Genomic DNA, 13,751 nt, shown 5'->3' on the forward strand with positions numbered 1-13,751 from the left:
TAAACACCCTTCCACAAGTATGAAATCAGAATGATTTGTAGCATTTCTGATATAGGAGACAGCACTGCTTTGAGTGGGTGTGATGGTTTGTATATGCTTAGCCCAAGGAGTAGCACTATTAGGAGGTGTGGCCTTGTTGGAGTAGGTGTGTCACTGTGTGCATAGGCTTAAGACCTTCATCCTAGCTGCCTGGAAGCCAGTCTTCTACTAACAGCCTTCGGATAAAGATATAGAACTCTCAGTTCTGCCTGCACCACGTCTGCCTAGATGCTGCCATACTCCCACCTTGATGATCCTGGACTGAACCTCTGAACCTGTAAGCCAGCCCCAATTAAATGTTGTCCTTATAAGAGTTGATTTGGTCATGGTGTCTGTTCACAGCAGTAAAACCCTAACTAAGACAGTGGGCAAGATATATTTCAAAAGATTTCTAACTTTTACTTCAGTGATTCTCAACTTTCCTAATGCTGCAAACCTTTGATACGGTTCCTCAGGTTGTCATGACCCCCAACCATGAAATGATTTTCATTGCTACTTTATAACTGTAATTTTGATACTTTATGAATCAAAATGTAAATCTGTGTCTTCCAATTGTCTTAGGTGCTCCCTGTGATAGATGCATCCTTCCCCCACCCAAAAGGTTAAGAACCTGTATTAGTTCCCTCTCTGAAACTATCAATTGCTTTGAGATCAATTGATTTTATGCTAGTTGTGTCTTTATAATGAACATAGAATGAATTTAACTCTGCTTTACATTCTTTCCAACATAAGCTTTCTGAAGTAAAAAATGTTTCTTCAAAAGATGTGAAGCAGGTAGCAGAGCTGGAGGGTGTGGGGGTGGGGCAATGGGTGGGCACACCTTTAATTCCTGAAATTGGAAAGGAGGCAGTTCAAGGTGACCAACCCCGGCTCTATGAGACCCTACCTCCAAAAACAAAACTAAAAACAATGTATTCGAGAGAATGGGATTAAATTAAAGAAGAAGGGAGGAAGAGAGAGAAGGAGCTCTGTAAATAGAAGCCCTCCGAGGGACTGCAGCTAAGGTCTCAGGAGCGGGTCAACTCCACATCCGGGACTCGGGTGAGCCAAGCTGAGACCCCGCCCTCTTAGGGGTGGAGCCACGAGTAGTGGGAGGGGCCGACCTGAGCATGCGCAGCGCGGACTCGCGCCATGGCGGAAGGTGGTCGTGAGACACAGGCTCGTGCGCTCCTGCAGCAGTGCCTGCACGCTCGCCTACAAGTACGCCCGGCCGAAGGAGACGCTGCGGCGCAGTGGGTGGAGGTAACGTCCGGCCATATCCGCAGACCAGGCCGGTCTTCCTGTCATTTCTCATGGGATGAAGAGCTTGTCCCTTTCCATCTGCCTACCCTAGTGGGCTGCCTAGCTGTCTCTTTGGACTTGCTTCTGGTGGTGGCCTGTGCCCGACTGGTTCTCTCTATAGCCCTCAGCCTGCGGATGATCTTTCTGCCTTAGGATCTTGAGTGTTTAGGTAACAGCGCAAGCCACCTCGCTGAACGGTTCCCAGAAGATTTGGGGAAATCTCACCTCCAACAGATACTTAGATTCCATTATCCTGCAATGCGGGGCTGTTCACAGCCACCTGTAACTCCAGCACCATGGGATCTGATGACCTCCTCTAAGCATGACAGACACCTGCCATTGTACACACACAAGTGCACATAGTTAAACTAAAATCTTTTTCCAGGTAATTCAAATATGAGTGCAGAACTATATTTACACAGAAAAACATTAGAACCAGAAAGATGTAGTTGAATGTTAATGTTGCTAACACTTAAGTTGAGTCCCAAACATGTACAAAGCATGCAAAATGCTTTGGAAATTAAAGCATGAAATAAACCTTTCCGTTTATTTTTATATAGCATTTGATAAACAACTGTGTTGCATGAGCTCAGCGCTGTTTTTAAGTAGTTTGCAGTTATTAACTCGTTTAATCTTTGTGGTGGCTTCTGGATCTAGTGAGTCAAGGAGATTAACGTAGAATCGATTCCTTCAGTGGTAGCAACAAAGTCATTTATCACTTGTTTATTGTCTTGTAGTCTGTCTTACAGGAACTAGTAAACAGATATTTAAGTCATTATGTAAAGTAAGTGTATACTCCTGATAGCAAGCTACCTTTTCCTATAAATGTAATCATAATGTTATCATAAATGTAATTTTCAAAGCCTAATCGTTGGGTTTACTTAAGGCTTTGACCACGATAACAGAAAAAGCAATTGAACAGTTTCTGGAGTTTGTAAACCTAAGATAAGACCCTTTGTGGAAATACCATTCTCTTTAAATAAATGGCTTAGGGGAAAATAAAAAGTAACATCAGAAGACACCAATAACACTGTTGCTTATTCACCAGCCCCATGTGGTAAAAGGAGAATCATTTGATGTTGAATAAATCGGCCTGTAACTGGCAGGGTGTGGGCAAGGCTATTTGAAAGCCCTGCTGACTCAGTAGAAATAAATGAAGGTGTGGTTTGTAATCTTCACTGCTCCTGACTGTATTGTAATCTTTAAAACAAGCATGGTGACTGAGGCTTGGCAAAGATTGTTTTGTTTCTCATAATTTACTTAGAATTCAAGACTCTCCTTATCTGTTCCCTTGGCTTTTAACCCGCGTGCCTATAGGCATTGACATGTTTCTCATTCAGACGTCTTTCTGTAGACTCCTACCTAATCTGAGATTCCTGTGGTAATTTCTCACAGATTCGAAGAGGATTGGTGATCTATGTATGTTTCTTCAAGGGAGCTGACACAGAACTTCTTCCCAAAATGGGTATGTGTTTCCTCTCCTCTCACAGCATGAGAATGTTGTACTGAAGTTCATTGCAATGTAGGACAAATGAAGGAACAAAGAACTACTCGTGAGCAAATGAACCAAAATATCCAAAACCACGCTGTGTTGGTTTCAGTGGGATTTTGTTTTGTTTTTAAGGCCTTGGGGTTGAACTTATACGTGTTAAGCAAATGTTCTACACTGACCTACAACTTCAGCTAAGAAGCATAATTTATTTTATTTTTACTTTTTCCTCTTTGTTTTGCTATAGTGAAGCCAGGGCCTAGAGCATGATGGGACAGTGCTCTGCCACTACACTGTACCCTAAGCCCTTTTTAGCAACTAACATCCAAACAAAAACACTTCAAATGAATAAAAAAAAAAAAAAAAGCTGTAATAAGACCTAATTCTTTATAAACTAATAATTTTTTAATTAAAAAAAAATCTTAAAGTCTTGACCACAGTTGACCTTCAATTCCTTTTGCATCCCAGAACAGTATTAAGTGTGCAGTCTTTATGCTACAGCCCCTGGAGTAACTGGATTGCAGACCCGGCTCAAGGGACATGGGGTGGGCAGCTGGGTTATTCTTTCTTTATTTTTTCACTGTGTATTGGTGTTTTTCCTACGTGTATATCTGTTTGCCACATACATGCTTGATGCCCTCAAAGGCCAGAAGAGGGCATAAGATCCCTTGGAACCAAAGTTACAGAGAGTTGTGAGCTGCCCTGTGGCCACTGGGAACTGAACATAGGTCCCCTGGAAGAGCAGCAGCAGCTCTTAACTGCTGAAACGTCTGTGCAGCCCCAAGAAGCAGGATCCTAAATTGTGTTAGTGTATTAATAATACTGCTTACTATAAATGTTAAAGGTTGTGCATATGATAGAACTCTTTTAAAACCTCACAGTATTGGAAATGGTTTGTAGACTGCTTTACAGGATAAGACACATAATCCTGTGATTATAGCTCAATTCTGCCCAGAGTACAGAAGGTTGTAAGGGTAAAATGGCCACTGAGATACAAGCAGACGTTGCGTTGCTTTCTTTATCATGCTGTGTGTGTGTGTCTGTCTGTCTGTGTGTGTGTGTATTCACTTTACAAAATGATAGGTTTTATAGACGTTTATCATAAACTTGACCATCTTTACTTCCTCTTACCCTTTCTTTTTCCTCTCACGCCACAATGGTCCCTTCCCTGTCCTCATCAGATAAGAGCACCTCTAATGGGAAATAGAGGGCAATGTATTACAACATGTATATCCAAGCAAACCTGGATAATCCAGGCTTATATCATTGTTAGAAGAGAATTTATAGCAACCATTTGTGTAGATTTTTGTATAGAAATATATAGTTCTCCTAATTCCTGGACTAAAATTAGTGTTAATACCCAAAATTAGGTAAAAATAAACCCATAAAGCCATACATCCTCTGAGGACAGAGGAAACAGTAAATGCTCAGGGATCATAGAACAATAACTAACCTGTTACAGCTTTCCAGGATCGCATGCAGTCCATGGCCTGCTCAGTCCTTATGATAGGTAATTCCATAGGTTCAGACCTACTGAATCATCACAGTTGAAAGGTAGTATTTGGTTCAAAAATTGTGCTCAGGACAAAAACCTAAAATAATGGAACTATTCCTAAGCTTGGCGGTTGTTTTGCATGTTCCTCTTTAGTAAAATACAGCACATATTAGATCAGTAAGAAGTTTAAGCTGATCACAGCATGTACCTACAGTTCCGGCTACTCATGAGGCTGAGGGGAGAAAATCCCTTGATCCTAGGATTGGAGACCAGCCTGGACAAGAAAGCAAGACATGTCACAGAGAAAAGCAATGCAGACGGATAGTCAGAGCTCACAGAAATTAGCCTAGCCAAGAGGAAGAATGAAAGTGAAACTCGTGGGCACATAACCCACTGATGATACCTTAGCCAAAAGTCAACTAATAGAGGAAAAGTTTAAATATGTCAAACTTTCCTGACAACTTTGTCAAAGCATGAAAACAATACTTAAGAAAAGACTGCATTATAAGAAAGAATAGAACTCTAGTAACCAATAGTTTGAAATTTGAATCTAAAAGGATAATAAGGAGTCTTTGAAGGCTTAAGAAAATGAAATAAAGCTCCTTCTAATAGGGAGGGTATTTGTGAGATCTTGATGTTGAGGTGTTAGACACTCTGCTTGTTTTCCTAAGTTAGTATTTTACCCTGGTTATCTTTGCTGTCCACAAGAATGTAATAAGTGTCTTCAAGTACAAAAATAAAATGTTGGTCCTTTGTAGCCAGGAAGTGGTGGCCCGTGCCTTTAATCCCAGCACTGGAGAGGCAGAGGCAGGAGGATCTCTGAGTCTGAGGTCAGCCTGGTCTACACAGTAAGTCAGGGATACACAGAGAAACCCTGTCTCAAAAAAACCAAGATTGACTTTGCAAAGCTGTGTCATGATCTTACGTCTTAATCATGGTGAGGTAAAATAAACCCATGAAACCCAGCCTGCATTTTGTTTCTCAGTGACTAAACCTATGTGCTTCTGTCTTTTTCTTTATGAGGTCACTCTAAACACTTGTGTAAGATTGTGGTGAATGAAAACACAGAGGACGCTCCCTTAAGTCTTTTAATGACTCGTTTAACAAGTTTGTCATTCTCAGGAAAGAACTGTATGGCTAAGGATCACATTCAGCAGGTTGAGGCACAAGCAAAATAACCGTTTATTGTTGAGAGGTTAGTTTGTACGTCCGTCTGTTCCATACTGAGCCGGTGTGAGTTGGTCGGTCCTCTTAAAGCCCACCTCATACTTGCTCCTGGGTTCAGACCTTTCCAGCCAAGCCTTATGCACATTGGGAGTATAACCAGGAAGCCTGAAATATCATAGCTAAAATAGAAATGTGTAGAATCTTCCTCAGTTCATCTTAAGTATAATTGTACTGAGATCAGGGATCTGTCAAAGCTTGATTTCATGTCTGTGTTATTGGAGGTATTTGATTAATAATCAGTCTTACAATCTTTACATATCTACCACACTATTAATTATTGCCTCATTTCAATTCAACTTGCTTCTATTTCTCTTTGTACTGCTTTTACTTCTACATATACATATGTGAATTCTCAGTTACAGCCAGTAGAGGGAGGTATATGAAAGTCTAATAAAATGGTACTACTGCTCATTATCAGTAATCCAGGATTGCTAATTTAGGAGTCTGAGGCCTGGGTAGCTAAATAGTGATTACTGTGGGGATGAAGTGTTCAGGAGACTTCCTGTTTCCTGAGATTAGTCGGCAGGGCTGCGGGCTGATGGCACCTGTTCACAACAGAGAATTACAACGGTGTTTAAAGAGAGACGTTAGTTAATGGGGCTTATAGCATAGGTTAGGAACCAACCGATTTTTACCAGGCTAAATGCATGGCTAGTGGAGTAGGTAATCATACCAAATCCTTACTGATGTTTACTGCAGGGCATGCAGTAACTGAAATCAACTGAACTAGAAAGCATGCCTTTAAAATTTTAAAAAGAAAAGTCTGTATAGCCCTGTCTGGGCTGGAGCTCACAGGAGTCTATCTGCCTCAGCCTGCAGTACTGAGATTATAAGGTTTATAGAATTCCTTCCCTACTTGTTCTGTTCATATGAAGAATTCATTTTTACCTTTGTAGAGCGAGTGGGAACCTAAGTGTAGATATAGGCATCTTGGTTTATACTTCCGAAATGGTTAATGTTGAAATAGTTTAGATTTCTAGGTACACATAGGTGTTTATGGTAGTTTGGATAAACGGTCTTATTATGCTTATAAAAAAATCGCCATGGGTTTTTGTTTGGGATTTGAGAGGAGTGATATTTTGTTTATATTTATGTGTATGGCTGTTTTGCCTGTCTCTGTACCATGTGCAGATGTTGCCTGCAGAGGCCGTAAGAGGGCATCAGATCCTCTGCTACTGGAGATAGAGATGGTTGTTTGCTCTCATGTGACTGCTGGGAACCAAATCTCCATCCTCTGCAGAGCAGTCGGTATTTTTAATATCCAAGTCTTCTCTCCAGCCTCCTATTTACATATGCACATACATATCTACACATACTTATTCATATACACATACATTTTCATATACATAGAGGTCACAGTATCTTTTTTTCACTTTCTCATCTCTAATAATGGATTTCACCTATAATAAGGCCCATTAGGCCTTATTTGTAAAATGTTAGTACATGTTAATATTGCCTTAAATTGTGAAATTACAATCACTGGTTTATAATGGAATTGAGCCAGTGGATTTGTTTAAGAAGTGAAAGGAGAGCCGGTTGGTGGTGGCACACGCCTGTAATCCCAGCACTCTGGGAAGCAGAGGCAGGTGGATTTCTGAGTTCGAGGCCAGCCTGGTCTACAGAGAGAGTTCCAGGACAGCCAGGGCTGTACAGAGAAACTCTGTCTCGAAAAAACAAAATCCAAAAAACAAAAAAACAAACAAACAACAAAAACAAACAAACAAACAAACAAAAAACCAAAAAAACAAGAAGTGAAAGGAGCCGAGAAGCAAACAGCCATGCTTCCCGTAGGTGACAGGTTCCGGTCTGGGCTTCTTGAGTGTAGGTCTTCTGGGATGAACTTTGTATAGGTGAGCCTGGCTGCCGGGTCAGATTGGAAGCACCTTGGTATTTTCTGGATAGCATTCCGAATGATCTGTAATTTTTGTATTAGGCTGGGTTGTTTAATGAAGCCCTTTTTAACATCTACAGACTGGGTTCGAAAACTAGGTTTTGAATATGAGACTTGATAACCAAGTAAAAGATTGATGGTCTTCTCCATGTTTGTTGTTCACTTCCAAATGTTTTGCCTCTTTTCTCTACCCAGTAAATACGCTGTTAAATGTGAAGTTAAGTGAAACGGACACCGGCAAGCATGTGTCAGTCCTCGATCTGCCTGGCGACGTTCTGATCATCCCGCAAGCCACCCTGGGGGGCAGGGTGAAAGGACGGAGCATGCAGTACCACTCCAACTCTGGAAAGGAGGAGGGATTAGAACTGTACTCCCAGTTTGTGAGTCTGTGTGAAAAAGCCGTGGCCAACAACAGCAAGTGTGTAGAAGCGGGGGTCGCGGTGGCGCACGGCACGTACGGGAACAGGCAAGTGCTAAAGCTGGACACCAACGGGCCGTACACGCACCTCATCGAGTTCTGAAAACTTCCGGTCCACACCGCTTCCTGTATAAAACGACCTGGGCCGGTGCTCAGGGGGCAGAGGCAAGCAGATTTCTGTGAGGTGGAGGCCAACCTGGTGTATGTATCGAGCTCCAGGACAGCCAGGACTACACAGAGAAACTCTTGTCTCCAAAAACCAAACCAAAAAGTTAAATATTTATGCTGGGCATGGTGACATGGTAATACACATGCCTTTAATTCTAGCACTTGAGAGACAGAGGCTGGAGGATCTCTGTGAGTTCGAGGACAGCCTGGGCCACAGTGTGAGTTCTAGGATAGGCAGAGTTTACATGTGAGACCGTCTTGAAAAAACAAAACTAAATAAATAAATATTAAAATTTTAACATATTTTTCAAAGTGAAGAACAAATGACCAGATCTAGAGTCTGAGGAGCTGCTGGCGTCTCCTGGTGGCTCAGGCTCTCTCAGTCTGTTTGGACGCTTTCGGTTCCTATGGCTCATACACCCTGAAATCCCTTTTTTATCTTTCCTGCTGTTCTATTTTGAAACTTAAGAATCAATAACTTGAGCTCATCGTCCTTAGCTTTTGTTTTATTGATTCACAATACAGTTGTTGAAATATAATAAACTATTCATAAGCTTAGAAACTCCAATTTTTCTTAAAGCTTCTCCAAGGACATATGCATGTCTTTGAAAAAAGATTGCATTACTTACTTTAAATCGTTTTGATTTTATGCTTAGGTAAAATGCTGACTCAGCCCTAGATGTGGGTCAAGGAATTCTCCTTACAAAGCTGCCCGAGGTACCTGTGGAGAATGGCCCCGCAAGTGGGGAAGAAATAACTTAGAAATGTAACTTAGAAATGATGGCAGAGGGGAAGAAACAAGAAAAAGAGGAGGCCTGAGATCACTTCAGTTTAGCTTTCAGCATACACACTTGCCTTACCTTCCTAGCTCTAGTGAGGACAGCACTGTAGAAAGAAAGACAAGCCATCTCTGCAAGTCGTCCAGTACAGCACAATCATCCCTGTCCTCTAACGTGTATAGTGAGTCCCGTTGAAATTAACCTTGGCAAAGGGCCTGCTTCTCTCCTTGCCAGCAATTGCTTTATTTACTAAATTAGGCACAAGCAGAATTGCCTGTAACTTGGATGCCTAGAGCTTCCCCGCCCCCGGAGCTGGAGCTACAGGTGTTTGTGCTGGTGTGGGTGCCGAGAATCCAACTGAGGCCCTCTGAGTAAGCAGTGCTCGCTCTTAACCACTAAGCCGTCTCTCCCACCTGGAAGCATTTTTTAATCTTTCAATTTTGAATCTGGGAACCACTTGTAAAAAAATATTCTATGTAAGGTGGATCATGTGGTTGGGATGTCTTGAACTCATTCCTATAAAGTAAAATGGGGGTGCCGGAGAGGTGGGTCAGTGGTCCGAGCATGCAGTACTCTGAAAGGAGCAGTGTTCAGCTCTCAGCTCCAACGTCAGGCGATTGACAGCATCCTGTTGCTCCGCCTCCAGGTCTCTACCCTCCCATCCCCCCATCCTCCCCCCCACTCCCCCCCACACACACCTCTTTTTGGTTTTTTCTTTCTTTCTTTCTTTCTTTCTTTCTTTTTTTTTTTTTTTTTACGTTTTAAAGAATCATTTAATGTGTTGGCAGAACTGGCACAGACAGAATAAATAATAGTGCTTTTGGGAAGAGTAGTGATAAATTGGGTAGGCAAAGCCTCATTGTAAATGTGATGCACAAATAACTTGTAGATGTGCAAAGTTGCTGAGTCCGTGACAGGAATGGCCCAACCCACCCACCCACCCCCAGACAACCTCTCTGTTTGCCTGTCATGTACAGGGAATAGACTAGGGCTAAGGAACACAGGGATGGGAGACTGGAGAGAACTGAACAGGTCAGACAAGCACGTGTGTTCACACACACACCTCAAGAGACTGCACTACAGAAACAACTGCTACTCTTTTGGGCAACAGGTCAGGCCATCTCAGATACTGGAACCCAAGGAATCCTCACTGGGATAGTGCTGGCCGGGTCCAGGCCTCTGGGTAAGAGCAACACTTCCACGGCCACAGCATTAATTGAATGTCTATGAACACACACACACACATATATATATATATATATATATATATATATATATATATATATATATATATATATGTTAATTACAAGTCTACACGAATTACTTCATGTCTTATACCCCTGTACTCTAAAGCTGGGCATAATCATTTTTTCATTTTCCAATACAGTATTGAAATAAGATAAACCCTTGATCGTTGTTTAAGTAGAATTATGGGGTAGAGAAAAAAATTAGCTACCAGGTGTTAAAACTTGTACTTAACTATCATAACTAGCCTTTAAGGTCTCTCTTGACCCAAAACCAAGTCTTTGTGGCGTCACCACGCCCAGAAAGGCTTTGCATGTGCTGTGCGCATGCCTAAGTTAGGTGCAGTTAACAGAACCTGCCCGAGACTGTTTCAAACATCTAAACTGATTAAGTCACTCCTTGTGTACGTATATGTCAGTACAGTCTAGGCGCTGGGAGCCTCAGCTGCCTAACTGGACAAGGATTCTCAGGACTGGGTGTTGGCTGAAGTGAGGGTTCGAGAAGTCGCATCAGGTCTGAAAGCCTTTGAAAGTTCTCGCTTGTGTACTTTGCCAGACTTGTGAGGAGTCCATCCTGGTCTTGGGCTTTTGCTAGGTGTCTCTGGCTGTCTCTCGTTCTTCAGTTTCCTCCCGTTTGGCTCACTCTTTCTCCACAGTGTGTTCTGAAACACACTCATGAGTTTCTGCCCGTTCACCACAAATGCTGTTGCGTGCTCCTGTTCCCATTGTTCTGTCCTGTTTTCAGCTCCTTCCAGCTTAGGGTGTGTGTTCAAGAGCTTTGCCCCTTCCTTTTCTTATTTTAAAAGATTTCCCCCTCGGTTTGTAAACCGACTTGGGTCCGAAGCTTTTCTCTCAAACTCTAGGAAAAGTTTCCAGCTCTCTTCCCATCTCTGGACACCTTCAATCACTTCCTTGTGAACGTCATAGTAGTTTCTTAACCATATAATCTCAGCGTCATGAAGATGGAGCAGGTTTTCTGTGTAGTGGTCAGAATAGTAAGGGGCCAGAGCCTGCCTCTGTTCCGGCTGTAAAGACACTGGTCCCAGACCTGAGCCGCGCCACTCGAATTGTCTCAGTCACTCGCTTTATATTTGCATTTTCAGTTCTTCTAACCAATCCACTTCAGTTCAGCGTGTTCCTGACTTGGGTTTTTGACCCAGTCAGAACTGCAGCCACAGGCTCTCTCTTTCTATCCCCGAGCTCTCAGATTTGAGCATGGAGCCCCTCACATTCTGCTTTGTATTGTAATTTTTTCATTTCCATCTGGTTCAGCAACTTCAGCAATGTTGCAGTATTCTCCAGTGATAAACAAAAGGCACTCTCTCTCATCTTCACACACTACATCCCTTTCAAAGCTTGTATCCGGAGTGTGTTCTAATTCTTCCATACACTGTGGGACAGTCTAAGGCAGTCTGTAGCCTGGCTGAGCAAGGCTTACTCCAGAATCCCAGTAGAACATTCTACAAGGGATGGAACCAGTGAGCCATGCGCCCAGACTCCTGACTCCTCAACTCCATAACCTTGTGGCCATAGTTCTGCCTGGACTCCACCCCTACATTCACCTGGCTACAACCAGGCTTTCCCCACCTGACAGTTACCTGGCAACACCAGGTAGCCCAGCCACAAAAGGAGGCGTCTTGCCCCTCCTCTCTGTGTCGCTTCTCTCTCTTGCCCTTGTCTCCCCGTTTCCCCTCTCTCCCCTTTCTTTTCTCTTCTTTCCACGTGGTCGTGACTAACTCTCATCGCTCTATCTTCTCTTTCTCTCTTTACTTCTCTATCTCGTTTCTTTCCCTATTTCTCTATAATAAGGCTTTGAAACTATGAACTGTCTCTTCTTATCAAAACCCACCGCAAGGGCATGGAATAGGCCTCAGCGTTTCCAGCCACGGGAACGTACCCAAGCTTCTTCCCAGCCAGGCTTCCTCAACAGGTACCCGGGCATCCCCGCCTTCTGGGCAAAGACCTCCCCGCGAGCCAGGCAGCCTCTCTCTCTACAGATACTCGGGCGGGCGCCAGCCATCCCTGCCCCAGTGTGGTGCGCGTGCCCAGCCAGCTTCCCCTATGCCAGGCCCGTTCTGCTCATTTTTCCCCTACAGCGGCACTGCCTACCCGTTTTTCCCCTACAGCGGCACTGCCCACCCGTTTTTCTCCTACAGCGGCACTGCCCACCCGTTTTCTCCTACAGCGGCACTGCCCACCCGTTTTTCCCCTACAGCAGCACTGCCCACCCGTTTTCCCCAGCCTCGCGACCCCCACCACGTTCCGTTTTTCCCACAATATACAATATGATTTGTCTCTTCATGTTGACAAATTGTTCATGCCTCGATTCCTTTGTTTCCGAAGTTGCCACACGCTGTCGGAATAGGTTCAGCCCCTCTGAGGTGGGGACAGTACCACTGTCCCCAACACGGGAGGCATACAAAGAATTTCACAGAGTTCTTCATCTTGTTCTTGAAGTAACGTCAGTTCCTGCTTTCTCTCCTTTTTCGGTTCTCTCATCAATTCTACTTGAGTGTGCAAATCTTTTTCTAGTTGCAAGATGGTTGTTTCTTTTTCTTCCTGAAATGGCTTCACTTGTAACTCACTGCACAGGGTACTCAGTTCCTTCTGACAATGGTTATGCTTCTGAGTCGCCTTTCCGGCAGGCCCTCCTCTTCAGCAATCATTCTGTCCAGAAGGTCCTTCTCTACAACCTCAGGTCTTTGCAATCTCTGCTCCTCTGGAATCCCAATTAACTCCCATGTTTCCCGAAGGTGAGTTAGAGCTTTCTAGAGGCGCACAGTGGATTCGTCTGCTAGCACCTCACTTCTCCTCATGGTGGATGCTCCAAGCCTTCCAGAACCAAGAACCCCACTCCCCACATGCAGGACAGAGAACGGTAACCGGCGCATTCTTCTCCTGGAGTCGGTCTTCAGCCTTATTTTAATCTTAAAAAAAAAAAAAAAGAACCAGAATGACTCACACCTTTATCATTCCTTCATTGCTTCACGTACATCAGACCCTGTGTAGTCTTCCCTAAGCTGCTAACCATAAGCACGCACCAGCCCTGAGTTGGGGGTGGGACGATAGGATAGCTCCCTAAATTACAGCTCTACATTCTAGCACTGACATACGTCTGCTAAACTCAGGGACCCCTGCTCTCCAAGGTCAAAGATCTCTTCCCTCCAAAGGCCATAAATGTCAGAATTCTCTTTGTTCTGCTGGTCCCTGTTAGGTCTCTCATCCCTGCCTCCCCATTGTGAATGGCAGCTTTACTAAAGGAAATTTCACCAGAAAGGGGGCGGGGAAGGCACGCCATTTATGAATAATATCTATGCTAATGATTTTTGGCTCTATGATGAAGGAATAAACATTACTGAATATCAAATACTACAGCATTCTATGCCTCTTGTCTTGGAGAATAACAACCTCACTCCTGTCACAAGAGATAATGTCAGATTTTCACGCTCAGTGACCAGCATTGCAGAAGACCTCATAGTTGATTTACTTATATAACAGAAACACTTGCCAGAACTGCAGTGTATTTATGAATCAGGTAAGCACTGGAGATGGTTTACTTGTTCCTCACTTGGTTTGGGTCATGCAGGCCCTCCTTCTTGTAAAGCACGTTGCAGCCTAGTTTCTTCACCTGCACAGACTGCACTCACACACCCCTCCCCAAACATCTCACATAGCAAGCCCCGAAAGCCCTCCAACTGCCACTATCATCAGGCTGCCATA

General features: G+C 43.6%; 1 protein-coding gene and 1 pseudogene across 1 annotated transcript; one reads left to right on the forward strand and one right to left on the reverse strand.

Moving 5' to 3' along the window:
- Positions 1-1,147: 1,147 nt before the first annotated feature.
- Positions 1,148-13,400, forward strand: Dtd2 (D-aminoacyl-tRNA deacylase 2). The gene is made up of 3 exons (XM_052185871.1): positions 1,148-1,281; positions 2,716-2,785; positions 7,618-13,400. The coding sequence occupies exons 1-3, from the start codon at positions 1,171-1,173 to the stop codon at positions 7,941-7,943; spliced, it is 507 nt and encodes a 168-aa protein (XP_052041831.1). The 5' UTR covers positions 1,148-1,170; the 3' UTR covers positions 7,944-13,400.
- LOC127687940 (protein regulator of cytokinesis 1-like) lies at positions 10,499-12,847 on the reverse strand (annotated as a pseudogene).
- Positions 13,401-13,751: the final 351 nt, after the last annotated feature.

This window comes from Apodemus sylvaticus, chromosome 6 (assembly GCF_947179515.1).
Source record: "Apodemus sylvaticus chromosome 6, mApoSyl1.1, whole genome shotgun sequence".
NCBI classification, from domain to species: domain Eukaryota; kingdom Metazoa; phylum Chordata; class Mammalia; order Rodentia; family Muridae; genus Apodemus; species Apodemus sylvaticus.